Source organism: Charadrius vociferus, unplaced genomic scaffold (assembly GCF_000708025.1).
Source record: "Charadrius vociferus isolate BGI_N301 unplaced genomic scaffold, ASM70802v2 scaffold282, whole genome shotgun sequence".
In the NCBI taxonomy this organism is placed as follows: Eukaryota; Metazoa; Chordata; class Aves; order Charadriiformes; family Charadriidae; genus Charadrius; species Charadrius vociferus.
In genome coordinates this window covers 4,809,014-4,822,624 of record NW_009647731.1, presented here as the reverse complement: position 1 = coordinate 4,822,624, position 13,611 = coordinate 4,809,014, and the positions used below count along the sequence as shown (strand labels likewise).

General features: G+C 43.6%; 1 protein-coding gene across 1 annotated transcript in view; it reads right to left on the bottom strand.

Annotated features, from left to right (window-relative positions):
- RBM20 (RNA binding motif protein 20) overlaps positions 1–13,611 on the bottom strand; it is a 79,098-nt gene that overhangs the window by 24,799 nt on the left and 40,688 nt on the right. Inside the window, exon 3 of the mRNA XM_009881629.1 lies at positions 10–184. Coding sequence (XP_009879931.1) covers positions 10–184 — 175 coding nt within the window. The remainder of the gene's footprint in view (positions 1–9; positions 185–13,611) is intronic.

The window sequence follows — 13,611 nt, the reverse complement described above, 5'->3', positions numbered from 1 at the left end:
GGAGAGCACCTGGTGGAGGACGGGGGCAGCGGCGGGGTTGTTGGTGACGGCGGTCTGAGCCAACTTCAGCCTGTGGAGCGTGAGCTGCGCCTGGAGCTGTGCCAGCTGCAGGCTGGCCGGGGAGGGGAGCAGGGGGCTCGGGGCGCCGACGGAGAACGGACTCTTCTCCAGGAGCTTGGCAGCGCTGCAAAGGATCGGGATCTGGGTTAGCCGAATTCACCTAATATCTACCTGCGACTAAAGCCTAACATGGGCCCCTTCTGGAGACACAGCTTATCTAAACCCAGGGAAAGCAAGGTGGTGGCTGACAGTGCAGCCATAACCCATCATCTTCCCTTCCACATCCGCTGCCACATCCCCTTCAATCAGAAAGCTACTAGGGAGACAATTATGCCAAAGGTCTCTCTTTAAAACCCTCATTGCACCCCTCACGAACCCTCTGGACCAGGCCCTTCAGCTCATTTTAAACACCCACAGGACTCATGCCTCTAATGCAGACCAGGAACAGAGGCAACACAAGCCCTCCCATGCCATCCCCAAATCTATGATTTTTTCTCTTCTCTGCTCTTCGTGCAACCTCCAGCGTCCCTGCTGAGACATCACTGCTCCTGACCATTACTCCCTTTTCCACAGAGGAGGGGGATGTGGAGAAAAGGACATCAAATAGGACTGTAAAGCCAGCCCCGTAGGAACTTCACACTCAGCACATCTGGCTGCATAAAGCAAGATGAAATACACCACATGTATTTATTTTAATTGTTTACAGTTCTTATTTAATCTGCATGGCATCCTGTGCTGTAACAAAGTATATAGTTTCCCTGTTGTGCAGACGCAAATACAGAAGAGAAAAAAAGCAATGATTTGCTAGAAGCTGGAGCAACTATGAACAAACTGTCCTGAAGAGTTTTCCCAGTTCAGCTGGAACATAAGGCAAAATTTCTGCAGTGCCAGCTGGTGAAAATCAAGGTCTTTATACTTTCTAGAAATTAGAGGTGCATTCTCTAATTCTACTTCAAGTGTTCTCCTTCAAGACTCACACACGGGATGAATAAATGATGACTACATTGCCTGCTTGAATTCCAGAGCTGGGAAAATGGGAGATATTTTGCAGGCATATGGTGGTGGTTCCTGGCTTTGGGGAGCACCTTTGGCACATGTCACCAGTTCATAGCACCACCACCAAGCCTTCCTCCCCCCACCCCATCAAACCCTGGAACATAAAACAGGAAAAAAAAAAAATGGCTAAGGTCTAGAAAAGTTAAAAGCAAGGGAAATGTTCTAATGGGAAGTACTAGGCAGCACTAGCTTCCAGGCAGCTGCTCCCACCCTGCTTTGACTGCCTGTCCTGCATCCTTCCAGGATGCTTCCTGCATCATCTGTGGCAGAGCCAGCCTGGTCTGCATGTATGTACACCGTCCCGTGGCCACACTCCCTCCATATGTCATGCTGCCTACGCTTGGCAGCAGCCATTTTCATGCCCCCACCAGAAAAATGTTAGCCATCACTTTTTCCACCACCAGGAGCCTCTGCTCATAGACGGCACAACTACTCAGAGCATTACAAATGGCTGTTCATTCTGAAAATGAGAGCAGAGAGCACTCGAATAACAGGGATGTGGTCCAAAGCTCAATTAATTTATATTGTAAAAATGTATTGAGTTTCAATTTAGGCCTTTCAAAGCAGCAGGAGCTATGCATCAACCGCCACGCAACCCTCACTGTTAATAATTGGCCAATTTGCTAAACTGCATGGATGAAGTTGTAGTTAATGATAAATGTCTTGTCAGCATGCTACATTTGAAAACCACAAATTAGCAAAACATCTGCTTAAATCCAAAGTATGACTAAGAGAAAATGAATGGGTTTCATATTTAACGTTTAACTTCCACCAGCAACTGCAAGGCACATCTGTCTCCCAAAATACAAAACGCCATTTGGATAAGTGCATCATTATGTAATGACGAGACTCCCTGCCAGCACAAGCTGACACCAGCGCGCTTCAGAGCTGAGGTACCTTTTGTTTTCCCGTGTGGTTTCCATTGCTTACTCTCTGACTTGCACTTACAGCGCAGTTTGCTGTAAATTTGATTACGGATGAGAGTCAGGGCGCAAGTACAGTCAAAACAACACGGAGGCTCTCAGAAATCTCAGCCCATGAGATGCTGAGGACCCACAAAAGCTACTGAGGAGCCCCATGGGCTGCGAGGAACTCAGCGAGCAGAGGATCCCACACCGGCACGCACACTGTCATCCCCGCAGGGGCACGTGGCACAACCCTGTGCCCAGGCTGTACTGTGCGACCAGCATCTGGAGCGTCCTGGCTTGTGATGTACTGCGTGGGACTTGCCACAGTCCTGAAAATTGTTTCATTTTACAGCTGGTTATACCTTTTGTATGCCAAGTAAGCTGTAAAACTCTTTTAAAAAGTTTTATAGAGCATGCAAATAAGAATTGCCTGGTGGTCTTAAAATAAAAAGAAAAGCCAGAAGCCCGCATATGATGTTTTCAGGCTCAGGAGTCACAGACGACTCCTGTTCCCAGCAATCTAATTCCACCATGCTGCAAGCCTACGCAGTAGTGTGCACATCCCAACAGCTGCAGAAGCTTCCCAACTCTGGTGGCTACCTGCTGGACGCGGGCATGGGCTCCCTCTCTCCAGTGAAACCGTCTCTCTTGACACTGCCACAAGCCCTGTAGCTCCCCTGTAGGTCCTCATATTTTGACCAGCTTTGGAGTCCTGTCTCTAAGAAACCCCCCGCACCTAAGTAGTGCCCTGCCAGAGCACCCCCTGGCTGGGCATGCCCGGGGTGCTTGCTGCTCCCCAACTCTGCAATCACCTCTGGGGTCTGCAGCTGGGCATGGGGAAGGGCAAGAGCAGGAGCGCCCTGCACAGCTGCATGGCGGGCTGCCTCCAGCCAGCTCAGGCCAACAGCTTTTGGGCCCTGCTGCGGAGCAGGGCAGCACTCTGCTCCCTGTGCTTGCCAGCTTCATCCCCGGACTGCAAGCCAGCAGTGGGGAAAACTGGGGAGCTGCAGGGAGCCGCCTTACCTGCAGAAAAACAAACGCCATAAGGAGAAGCTGCAGCCTCCCAGCCACAGGCGGAGGGACAGAGTTAGCAAGGAGAGTCGCTCCCATGCACCAGTAGGTCTGGGAATGGCCACAGCTTCAAAATCCAGCTGTCTGTTATGAATTTCCAGATTTCAGGGTGTTTCAGGTTGCATGCTTTACCCTCCCACAGCAGAAACAGAATATTTTATCATCTAATCAAGGCAAAGAAGGAAGGGCATGTTCATGGGTCAGTGGGAAAAGCAGATACACAGATGGGAAGTTGGGAGAAGAGCTGTGTATATAGCATCTTTTACAGTGACACCCAAATTTGAGGATTTCTGTGCTGACACGAAACACAGGATGTAAGAGACACACAGGACTGACGTGCACAGATTGGAAAATTTCTTTCCCTCTTTCTGTTCCACAATCATAATATTTATGTACTTGACAACATAATTTTGCAAATAATCCTGCTACAGATTTACTAAACTACTGGAAACTGCAAACATGAAGTGAAGATATCACTCAGCTAAGGCATTTTGTGGGGGCCGTTCACCCCTCCTACACGCACACCTCCTACCCTGTCTCTTCCTCAGGTTACCAAAGCGCAGCCCCCGCCTGCTCGCGGGGGGTCTCTGCTGCAAGATGATTCAAAGCAGCTGAATGAAGCTCTCATTCCCCATTGAGCGCCCAGGGAATTAGCCTGTGTCAGCCAAAGTTAGCTCTATCCCGCGCAAAACATTCCCGATTATAAGGTCAGCGATGTAAAAAGTAAACAGAAGTTGTCCTCTTCGTTTATTTATTTAACATTAGCTGTACAACTGGGCTACACCAGCAGCCTCTTTGTACAACTAGGAAAGCCAGAAATGGTCTTTCTTTACTAAAATAATGGCAGGCAGGAGTGCTGCCATACAGTTTCCACGAAGAAATCCATGAACCAGGCAAGTTTTTGCACAGCTCTGGGGGACAGGAGTTGAAGATGTGCATCAACTATTGCAACACTCACAATGAGATTGCAAACACTGACAAGGCCATATTGCTATAAATCAATTCAGCCCATCTGCTACCCCTGTAATCCTTATTATGCTTTCAACATCCAAGAACAGCGAGCAACACACAGTGTCGGAGGTAAAGTATCTAGATGGCCGGATTATTTGAGTAATCCTGTCTACAAGAGTGATGAAAAGGCTGGACACAAAACGTGTCTATTAGAACAGACTGACAACCTGGAGCTTGATTTTCAAATGACAAAATTAAGGATTTTAAACTGCTGCCCAGCACCTCTCAAAATTAAGAAATAAATATTAAAAAAATGAACTAATAAAGTTATGATCTTAGCTACAGCTACTTATTTTGGAAGTATTTATACTCAGAAATATTTGAAATGCAGCATAGGGTGTGAATTAGAATACGTAAAAAAAGACTAATCATAGCAGTGCAGAATTTGTTTTCTTGCATTTTCAATTAATCTTGCATATCTTTAAGATTTTTGCATTCCCTCCCCTATGACACAGTTGCCTTTACATATAATTACATCTGCCTGTCAAAACCTTTGAAAGATAAATTTTTAATATTTTTTTTGTTTCAAAAAGTGCACTTTTTTCCAAGCTGTCTGTATTACTGTCTTGATTTCAGAATTAAAATGGCCAAGGACATTAAGATACCCAAGTATCCTAAATGTATGACTACTCTGCATTAGCACAGTATTAGATTTGACACCATACTTGCAACAGCATGCTCTCTTTTCATCCATTAAAGCTGTTTCTGAATCAATTTTTTCTAACATTTAACAAACTTTAAATTTTTAATTCAGGACTCTTGAATACATCAAAGAGAACCATTTCCTAATTATCCAAGCACAAAATCAATTATATTCTGTTATGCAGAAGTGTAAACATCCCTTCCCTGTAATGTGTCATTTATTCAAAACACATGGGACTGCCTTCTCTGAACTCATCCAAAACAACTGATGCTGTGCTGAAAGAGCAAATAAAAAAACCCTAAAAATAAACAAATCAATTGTTATATAGATGAAGTTGATAAGATATTAGGGGCAAATCTCGTCTTCAAAGTAAAATCCACCATTTGACAGTACTTCAGCGAGATTACATGTTTGTATGTGAAGACAGAATTTGGCCTCTTGAATTTAAGAGAACTGCAAAGCCGTATTTAAAACACTGGCAGAAGTAAAGACACAGTTCAACAACCTCAACAACATGTATTAATTATTATAATAATTAATTATTATAATGATATTTTATGTTATGCCGTTTTGCCGATCCCATAATAATACAGGGGTTATGTTCATTTTTGACTGTTGAATAAACTCAGCACTTATATCAGTAAAGACTGGAGCATTGGTTAAAAAACAGACACGGGAACTTTTTCCTATACTCTAGACTGAATCTGGCCAATGCTAAATGACTGTTTTCTTTCTCTTCAGCTCCACAAGAAGTATTTTCTTTGGGCTTTTGTGAAATTACTTTCTCGGACAGAAAAGCTTGGATAGTCTGCTGAAAGGAGAAACCCCCTCCACCTTTATAATTCAAGCTCTGAAATCATCTGCCGCTAAACTTTTTTTTTGCCGAATTCTGGTTAGAATTGATTAAAAAAAAGAGATCAGGTTTCACAGTAAGTTCAGCTAATGATGGGGAGCACTAAAAACCTTAAGCTACTTTAATACATTTATAAGCTGCAAGTAAAACCCTTCTTATCCCAAATAATGATTTCTAAAGCCCTCCATTATACTATTGAGGGAATAAAATAAAACATCAGCCAATGCATACACGTGCTTTGCCAAGAGCGTTTTGCGTATGTTTGGCAATGGTAAACTTTATTATCTGGACAATCATCCAACCTAACAGTTAGCTGGAAGACGAAATGTAAAATGTTATCACAGAGCCACTAAACTCGAGGTTTACAAAGGTGACAGGAGTTAAGTGCCTGCCTCCTGCTGAGAGTCGGAGAAGTGCAGAGAAGTCAGGCAATTTCCACTGGGAAAGGGACAAGATAAAGGGGCAAACACAGTAGCTGTATCTTGGATAACGGCTGTGACCACAGAAATAAAATTGGAAGTGATCTTAGGAGAATGGTTAGACCAGCTCCTGAGGGGGGACCAAGCTGAACTCAACCACTCTTGACACATTTATTTAATCTGCTCTTAGGAACCTTCTTTGGTGGAGACCTCCAGGGACAATTAATTGCTCAACTCCCCTTAGTCTTATCAAGCTACTCTCAAGCCTGTGCGGCTTCTCTTACCTTCCTGCAGCTGCTATTAAATCTTCTTTGCAACCATCCCAGCTCCTTTCTCTGCACATTTTGTGCGTTGCATTTGTTCGTAATGCCCAGTACAATTGCTTTTCTTCATAACGGCAGAGCCCTGTGGTCCCCTGTTACACCCAGCCCCTTTCCTGAAGAGCTATTGCCCAGAGACGTTGGTTGGGAGGAATCTCTGGGGCTTAGCTGGTCTGACTTCCCACGCAGGAAAGGCTAGCTCAGTCCTTTCTCCTTTTGACTGGCCAATGGATTTATTGTACCACCAATTCATATTGTCCTCATCAATATTGCATCCAGGTTACGTCAGGTCCAGTTTGTCAGGATTACTCTGGATTCCTGTGCTGCCTCCAGAGCACTTGTAAATCCTGTCCTCTTGGCACTAGCTGCAGATTTAATGGATGCTTTGTTCACCCAAGTCATCAATGAAAGTGTCAGACTAAAGACTGTTCCCAAGAAGGGAATCGCGATGCACTGTTCCATTTTCTCTTCAAACACTAGTAATTCAAGGACATCTTACCGCAGCTCTGCTTTGCTTGCTGAAGAGACCATGCTCTTTGCTCCCAGACAGTCACTTGGGCTAAAAAAGAAAACTGTCCTATTTGCAGTTGCAAGAATAAAAGGATGGATCATCTCCGGTGATCATTAACATCATCGTGGTGATCTCAGTAACAATTCTTGCTCTACAGTTCTGGGAGAGTTGCTTTGGGTTGGTGTTTAAAAGCAACTATCTGTTCTCGTTTCTTTACAGACACATTTGTTAGTCTATTCAGCTGCTTTCAAATGTTGAATCCAGTGCCATGGACAACAATCTGCACTTACAGTGCAAGAACAACAAAACTAGGTACCACTGAAGTTTGCACTGGCCATCACACTTCCATCCCCCGTTAGTCAGTACACATTTTACCCTGGAAATATGTTTCTTATATTGCGTGGAACTCAAGATTGTATACTGGCCTTATTTCTGCTTTCCCTCATGCAATGCATCTCTCCATATTTAATTAGGTAAAGTTCAATTACTTTCAAGTAAGAGACGTAGTCTAGTGAAGGTACCACCTAAAACCAAGGTTATAGGTAACGATTTTCAGAAGTTGGAAAACTTATCGTTTTTTTCCATGACATTTACATGTTTGGTTTTGATGATGTGCCACGGTATGTCAAGGATGTCTCTGAGGATCGGTGTGCACACCGGTCTACATTTTAAATTTCAGTAGGCAGCCACACAGATTCCTTTCGCTATACCGCAACGATCTATCTGCAAGTGCTTCTCAAGGAAACATAATTCTTTATTTACTGACATTAAAGAAATGTACTTTCAAAGCTGTATTTTAAATGTATGCTAAAAACTGTCAGAAATAGCTATAGCACCAGATCAGTGTCCTCCATAACATGTTGCAAAATCAAAAGTAGTAGAGGAATTGTGTCACAGTTTTACGGAGTTGTCGGGGCATGCCGCGACACTCTGGCAGCACCACGCTGCCGACGCTTGCCTCCCCAGCACCCTTCCTGCACAGCTCTTACCACCTCGGCTTCAAATACCCTTTACGGCGCAAAGTCCCCAGGCCAGATTATCCCTGCCAACCAGCATCCCAGCAGGGCTCCTGTAAGAAGGGGTGTTGGGGGTTAGTCCCCGATAACCTCATGGCCCCGACAGCCGTGGACCCCGTGCAGACGACGGTGCCACCATGCTCCGAGTCCCCTCCTGCTCCTGCCCCAGCAGCGAAGGGCACAGCCCTGGGGGCTTGCCCAGAGGCTGAGAGACACAGCAAGCCTTTTAGGAAGGGAAGAGCAGTGGAAAAGGTGGGGTGGATGGTAATGTAAATCCATAGGGTGAGCAAAGAGGCTGGGACAGGGATTAGCATGGGCAGAGCTAGGTAACCCCGGCAGGAACAGGGCGAGCGGCTCCCGCAAACGCACCCCTCTTTCGGGAACCGTGTCTGCCGCTCTGCCGCACCGCTCAGTGCTCCCCAGCGCTCCCCAGCCTTCCCGTGAAAGTAAAAGAAATCTGGGGAAAAATAATCTGGGAAGCTTATTATAACTTAAGGAAAAAAAGAAAATGCAGCCTTAAAAAAAAACAAGTCAGAAACCCTTCAAAGGCTTTTTACACAAGCAAATAGACAAATGCCCAACTGAAAAATAATCCTTGGCATATAGTACTTACTAGAAAAGATATTACAGTGATATCTCACCGCACCTTCTGCTAATGTGTTTTCCGCATGGTATTGTTAACCACTGCAAAAATAATAAGTTTGAGTGTATCAATATCTCGCGCTGCCTGCAGGCACAGCCGTTTTCGTTTGTGTGTTGAAAGTAGGAAGCGTAATGAGGTAGGCAGATTAATTCCTCATTTGAATAAACCATTGCTATTTCACAGTAATATAAGACAATATAAAAGCCCTTTTACAAAGGTAATATCTTCATTTTGTAGACAGGAAGATGACATATAACTGTGGAAAGGGTAAAGTACTAAAAAGGATTTTTATTTCTAAGTAGCTTCATTTGTGCTCAAATAAAGGATTGCCATTTGTGGAAAAAAACCCCAAAAATACTAAACTCAACTTTTTTATCCATTCATTTTTAAATATTAGTCCCGATGAGATATTTGAAAAGTTTAATGAAAAAACATACTAGTAAATTCAGTCTCTAGGAGAACCCTAGTCAGCGTTCCTAATGGTAACGGCATAGGCTACAGAAATCACGCGCAAACCTGAGCTCCTCTGTTTGTACCCTTAGGTCAGCCAAAACGCGACAGCTTGGGACTAATAGTCACCCAGGAGCATCACAATCATTTCATAATTAATGTAGTATCACCACCTCCTCTAAAAGCTGTTGAAATGCTGTTACCAACCACCATAGCACAAGGGTGCACGAGGAGAAACGCTGGAATAGCTCCTATCTAAAGCGGCCAATATGATTTGCTTTCTCTTTACCGCTAATATTTAAAAGTAGGCAATTTAAAGTAATAAATTTAATCAAAAATAAAGGAAAGCTTAACTTATTTTTTCATCAGATTTCTGATTAGAAAACCAGAACCTCTGTGGATTTCCTGAGATATATATTACATAACTATATATTTAGGCCCATTTTTCACTTTTTCTTTTATGTATATTTTAAAAGCACATAAATGTTATAAATTCATATTGTTTACATACCCACATGCACTACTGATATACATAAATTATACATGAATCTTGTGAAGCCCAGATCTAATTCAGCTGGTACTGAAGCGTGCTGCAAAGCCTTTCCTGACTTCACTGTAGCAAGAGCAATGATCCTGTATCCCTTTTCAGTTATATTTAATTTAAACATAAAACATCAAAGAAGATTGCTCTCTTTTCATGATTTCTTTGAAATCAGCCTTTAATACTACGCCACAATATTCATACTGTTACATGGAAGTAATACACAGTATATTTTGGCCTAGAAGCTTTCATCATCTATTTTGCAACGAATGTTGCTCACTTTTTTCTTTAATGCATCCCAATTTCTATGCTAAAGAAATTTTAATGTGAATCTTGAAAGATATACAGGAGGTTTTATTTATTTTTCTTATATTAAAGAGCAACAGTTGGTATGAATCAGACCTGAGCGTGTTCCTTCTGGCAGAAAACAGTCTGTGCCAGAACTGCTGGAACTCTTTGGCTTTGAGAAGTTTAATTTATTGTCTTGAATAATAAACTGCCGTTCAATCAACCTTGTGAAACAAAACATAAAACAGGCCGGTGCTTAAATCTTGAACAGGGACCAAAAGAGTTTTCCACAAAGGAAACAAAATTGGGAGAGGCGTTTTATATTAAATAACGTCCATTATTTTATTCTCCCTTTTTGTCTGCCTTCAGTATTAATTAGGAGTAACTGACAGTTAATATGCTCCGAGCTCTGCACGGTAAAATTGATTAGTATACTAAGACGGAAAATAAGATGCAGTTTTTGATGAAAAATATCAGGTTTCAGAGCACTTCATGTGGCAGCTGTGAGGAAGGAAAAAGTGTGAAGATATTAACCCGTCCGCGACACTCAGCTGGGCATTTGCCCAGTCCTGCTGACAAAACTGCCAGTGAGACGGCGGCCACCGCTTTTTGGTTAAGCAGTGCATTATTTCCCCTTCAATTTTGCTTGCTGGTTTTGTCCATTTTTACTACAATGCACATGCTCTGCTCAGTAGCTGTAGTCCATATGACTAAGTAGCTTATACGACTAAGGAAAAATAGGTTGTAATTCATTACGCTGGCCTGCGTAGTAGATGTTACACCCTGTGTTACTGGTGTATCTTTTAATCTCAAAACACTCTGGGACTCTGATTCAGTTTTCTGCACGAAAAGAGGGCTAAGAAAGTTGTTACCGCTGTTGGTTTTTTTTTCAAGAAATATAAATTATTTTCTTTAGAATTACCTTATTTCCCAGACTTTACTTCTGAAAATAAAAAGCTGTCTTGAAGTATAAAGTATCAGTTATTAAAACAAACAAACAAACAAACAAAAGAACTCAAACCAAACCAAACTTAATAATGTTGCTCCGATTCTTTATTTATATTTTTTTTTATTCCAAGGAACTCTATTCATAGCCTAATGAAAGCATTTCCAAATTCAACTGTCTTTGAAATATTTTGGTATTTTGACTTCTTTCACGTTTTGCAAATAATTCTGTGCCCACTGGTTGTAAATGACATTAATATAATTCTGCTTTGTGTCTACTCACACAGACTATGAGGCTTATTACAGGGTGGTTAACCATGGCAAATCAATAGGATACAATTTGGTATGGAATGTCTTTTAAAGTATAAAAGCCCTGGTATTACAAAATAGCTAAGCACTATAAGAAGCTAAGGCACAAACCAGATCGTATCGTTAATTTGAAATCCCAGTTAGCTGTTACCGCCAGAGCCGTGCACGCCTGCCCTTTCCCTTCGCTACGGAAAGAGCTGTACTTTAAAATTAAATTTTAAAGATTGCTAAGATACTCCGCTTGGCGGATTAGCGACCCTCCTTGCTAGAGACGGGGGGAGACAGGCGTTTCAGCGCGGCGGTGGGAGAACGCGGGTGACATGACGCGATCCTACCTTCTTGCAACATATAGGGCTGCCGGGAGCGGCGAGCTGGTGCGGAGGAAGCGCGGCCAGGAGCCGATGTCAGCGTTGCGCACATGCCTCCTGGTAACATCCCACTGACATTCTACCTGCTCTCTGCGCCCCGACTATTTACAAGCTTCCTTCCAGAAAGTCACAACTTTAGGAATGAGAAAAAAAAAAAAAAAAAAAAAACAAACCACCAACCCCCCCCACCCCAAATGGAGGACTGGAAGGCGGATCACGTGGCCGCTGGGAGCCGGTCTTGTTGCATTACACGCCGCAAGTGTGGATAGCAAACAATATCGGTTGATGTTTACGCCATGTGTTCTCAGTCTTTTCACGTATCAGCACCAAAATTGTGTTTCTGCACAGTGTAATGCCACGAGATCCTACCGGGGAGAGGGTCACAGTCTAATTAGGTGAACTGTGGAAAAAACGCAGCACGCTAACGAAGACCGAGAGGGACTGACTTTTACAAAGCGAGCCCTTGCTCTGGAAGGCACAGGCATTACCCTGCTAAAGTTTTAACAATTTCTTAAAACACACCCTTAAATACATCATGTTTTAACCCCTGAGCAATTTGTGTTCAGACTCGCTGCCTCCCAAGGACAGTTGAGGTTTTGGGGAAAGACACTGTTGTTATGTGGGCTAATGTTGCTCAAGTCAGCTATCTGCCTGCTCAGAAACAGTCAACAGAAAGGAAATTTATCCTCCAGCGGTAATCCACTGCCCCAAATGTATACCAACGCTGACCCGCACCACAGGCTCAGCTGGGACTCTAAAGCAAGGGCAAGAGGCAACGCAAAACTTAAAAAATATTAACTTAAAAACTTAAAAAAATACCGCATCCTTAATGCGGTATTTGTCGAGTAACCTCAGCAGGTCTCTGCTCATTGTCGAGCCATCCTCATTAAACCAAAGCTTTTCAAGACCAAGTTTTGCACCTTCCTAAACCAAAATATTTTATACTTTACATTTGGATGTCAAAATTACTGATCTTTCCCGTGTGTCACGTTACTCCAAAACTAACCTAGACACAAAAAATATTGTTTTCCTGTCCCCGCTTCTAACATACCACGCTGTAGAAGCCAGTAAGAAAGAAACAAGTTGTTTTCCTGTATCCAAAGATAAGCCAAATGTTCCTATTTTTGCCTGGGGTACATTAGTCCCTTCAGCGCATCAGCCCACTCTCCTTACAGCTGTTTCGCTGGTTACTCTACGGACCTCCTGGGACACAACACGAACTTAAACTTCCTTTTTGCAATTAACAGCATTAGTCTGGAAACCTTTTGCAGTAGCAGTGGCATTGTATATGTGACATGATCCTTCTATGGAAGATGCTGTTTCCCAAATTACTTTGTGCTAAGGCAAACCACAAACTAAATTGGCCTGTGAATATGCACCTCTTACCTTTAAAAAAAAAACAAACCTGTGATTCTGCAATACTTCACACTCACTCACAGCGGAGCCTGGAGGGGTCTCCATCCACATCTTCTTATTTTCTTTCTTGCCTTTTTCTTTCTCCCCGTGCCACCTCAGAGTGCTCTCCCCACCTCTCCAAAGGAGAAAATGACTGTTCAAGTTTCTGGCTTTTCTCCAAATAAAAAAAGCCCTATCTTTAAGATGGCAAAGACTGTGACTGAAAGGGGAAAGGCGCCTAACAGGTGGTCCAAGGGTGTTCCCTTCACACATGCAACTCCCATCAGGAAACAGTGGAAAATTCTGGGGAAGGAGAAGGAATTAGTAAAACCTACGGGGCTTTTCTACAGCCTGTCACATCTCCCCCCGGCACAGACGCCCTCACGCTCTCCTCTGCATCTGCATTACATTAAAAAACAGGATGAAGAAACACAAACCAACTTTTCACTTGAATCTAAACTCTCCATTTCATGTCACCCTCAGGACGATCACGTGAAACACATATGGCGAGTTCAGCCTGGGAACCGCGTTGAGACCTTTCCGGCCAGGAGCAGAGCTAATCCCCACCACTGCCCGCATATGGCTCGTGACTGAACGCCGCAGGTTCCTCCCTGCCCGCAGCTGCCGGCCCAATCGGCAGGACGGGCAGCGCCGGCCAACTGGATGGTGTCAGCAGATGGACTTGCATTTTTTCCACCGAGTCGGAGCGGGCCGATGACGAAGGAAAGCGAGGCGAGCAACACGGGCGGCTTGATTTCAGAAAACGCTCTCTAGCACGCAGGCTGCACGCTCGCGGATCTCTGC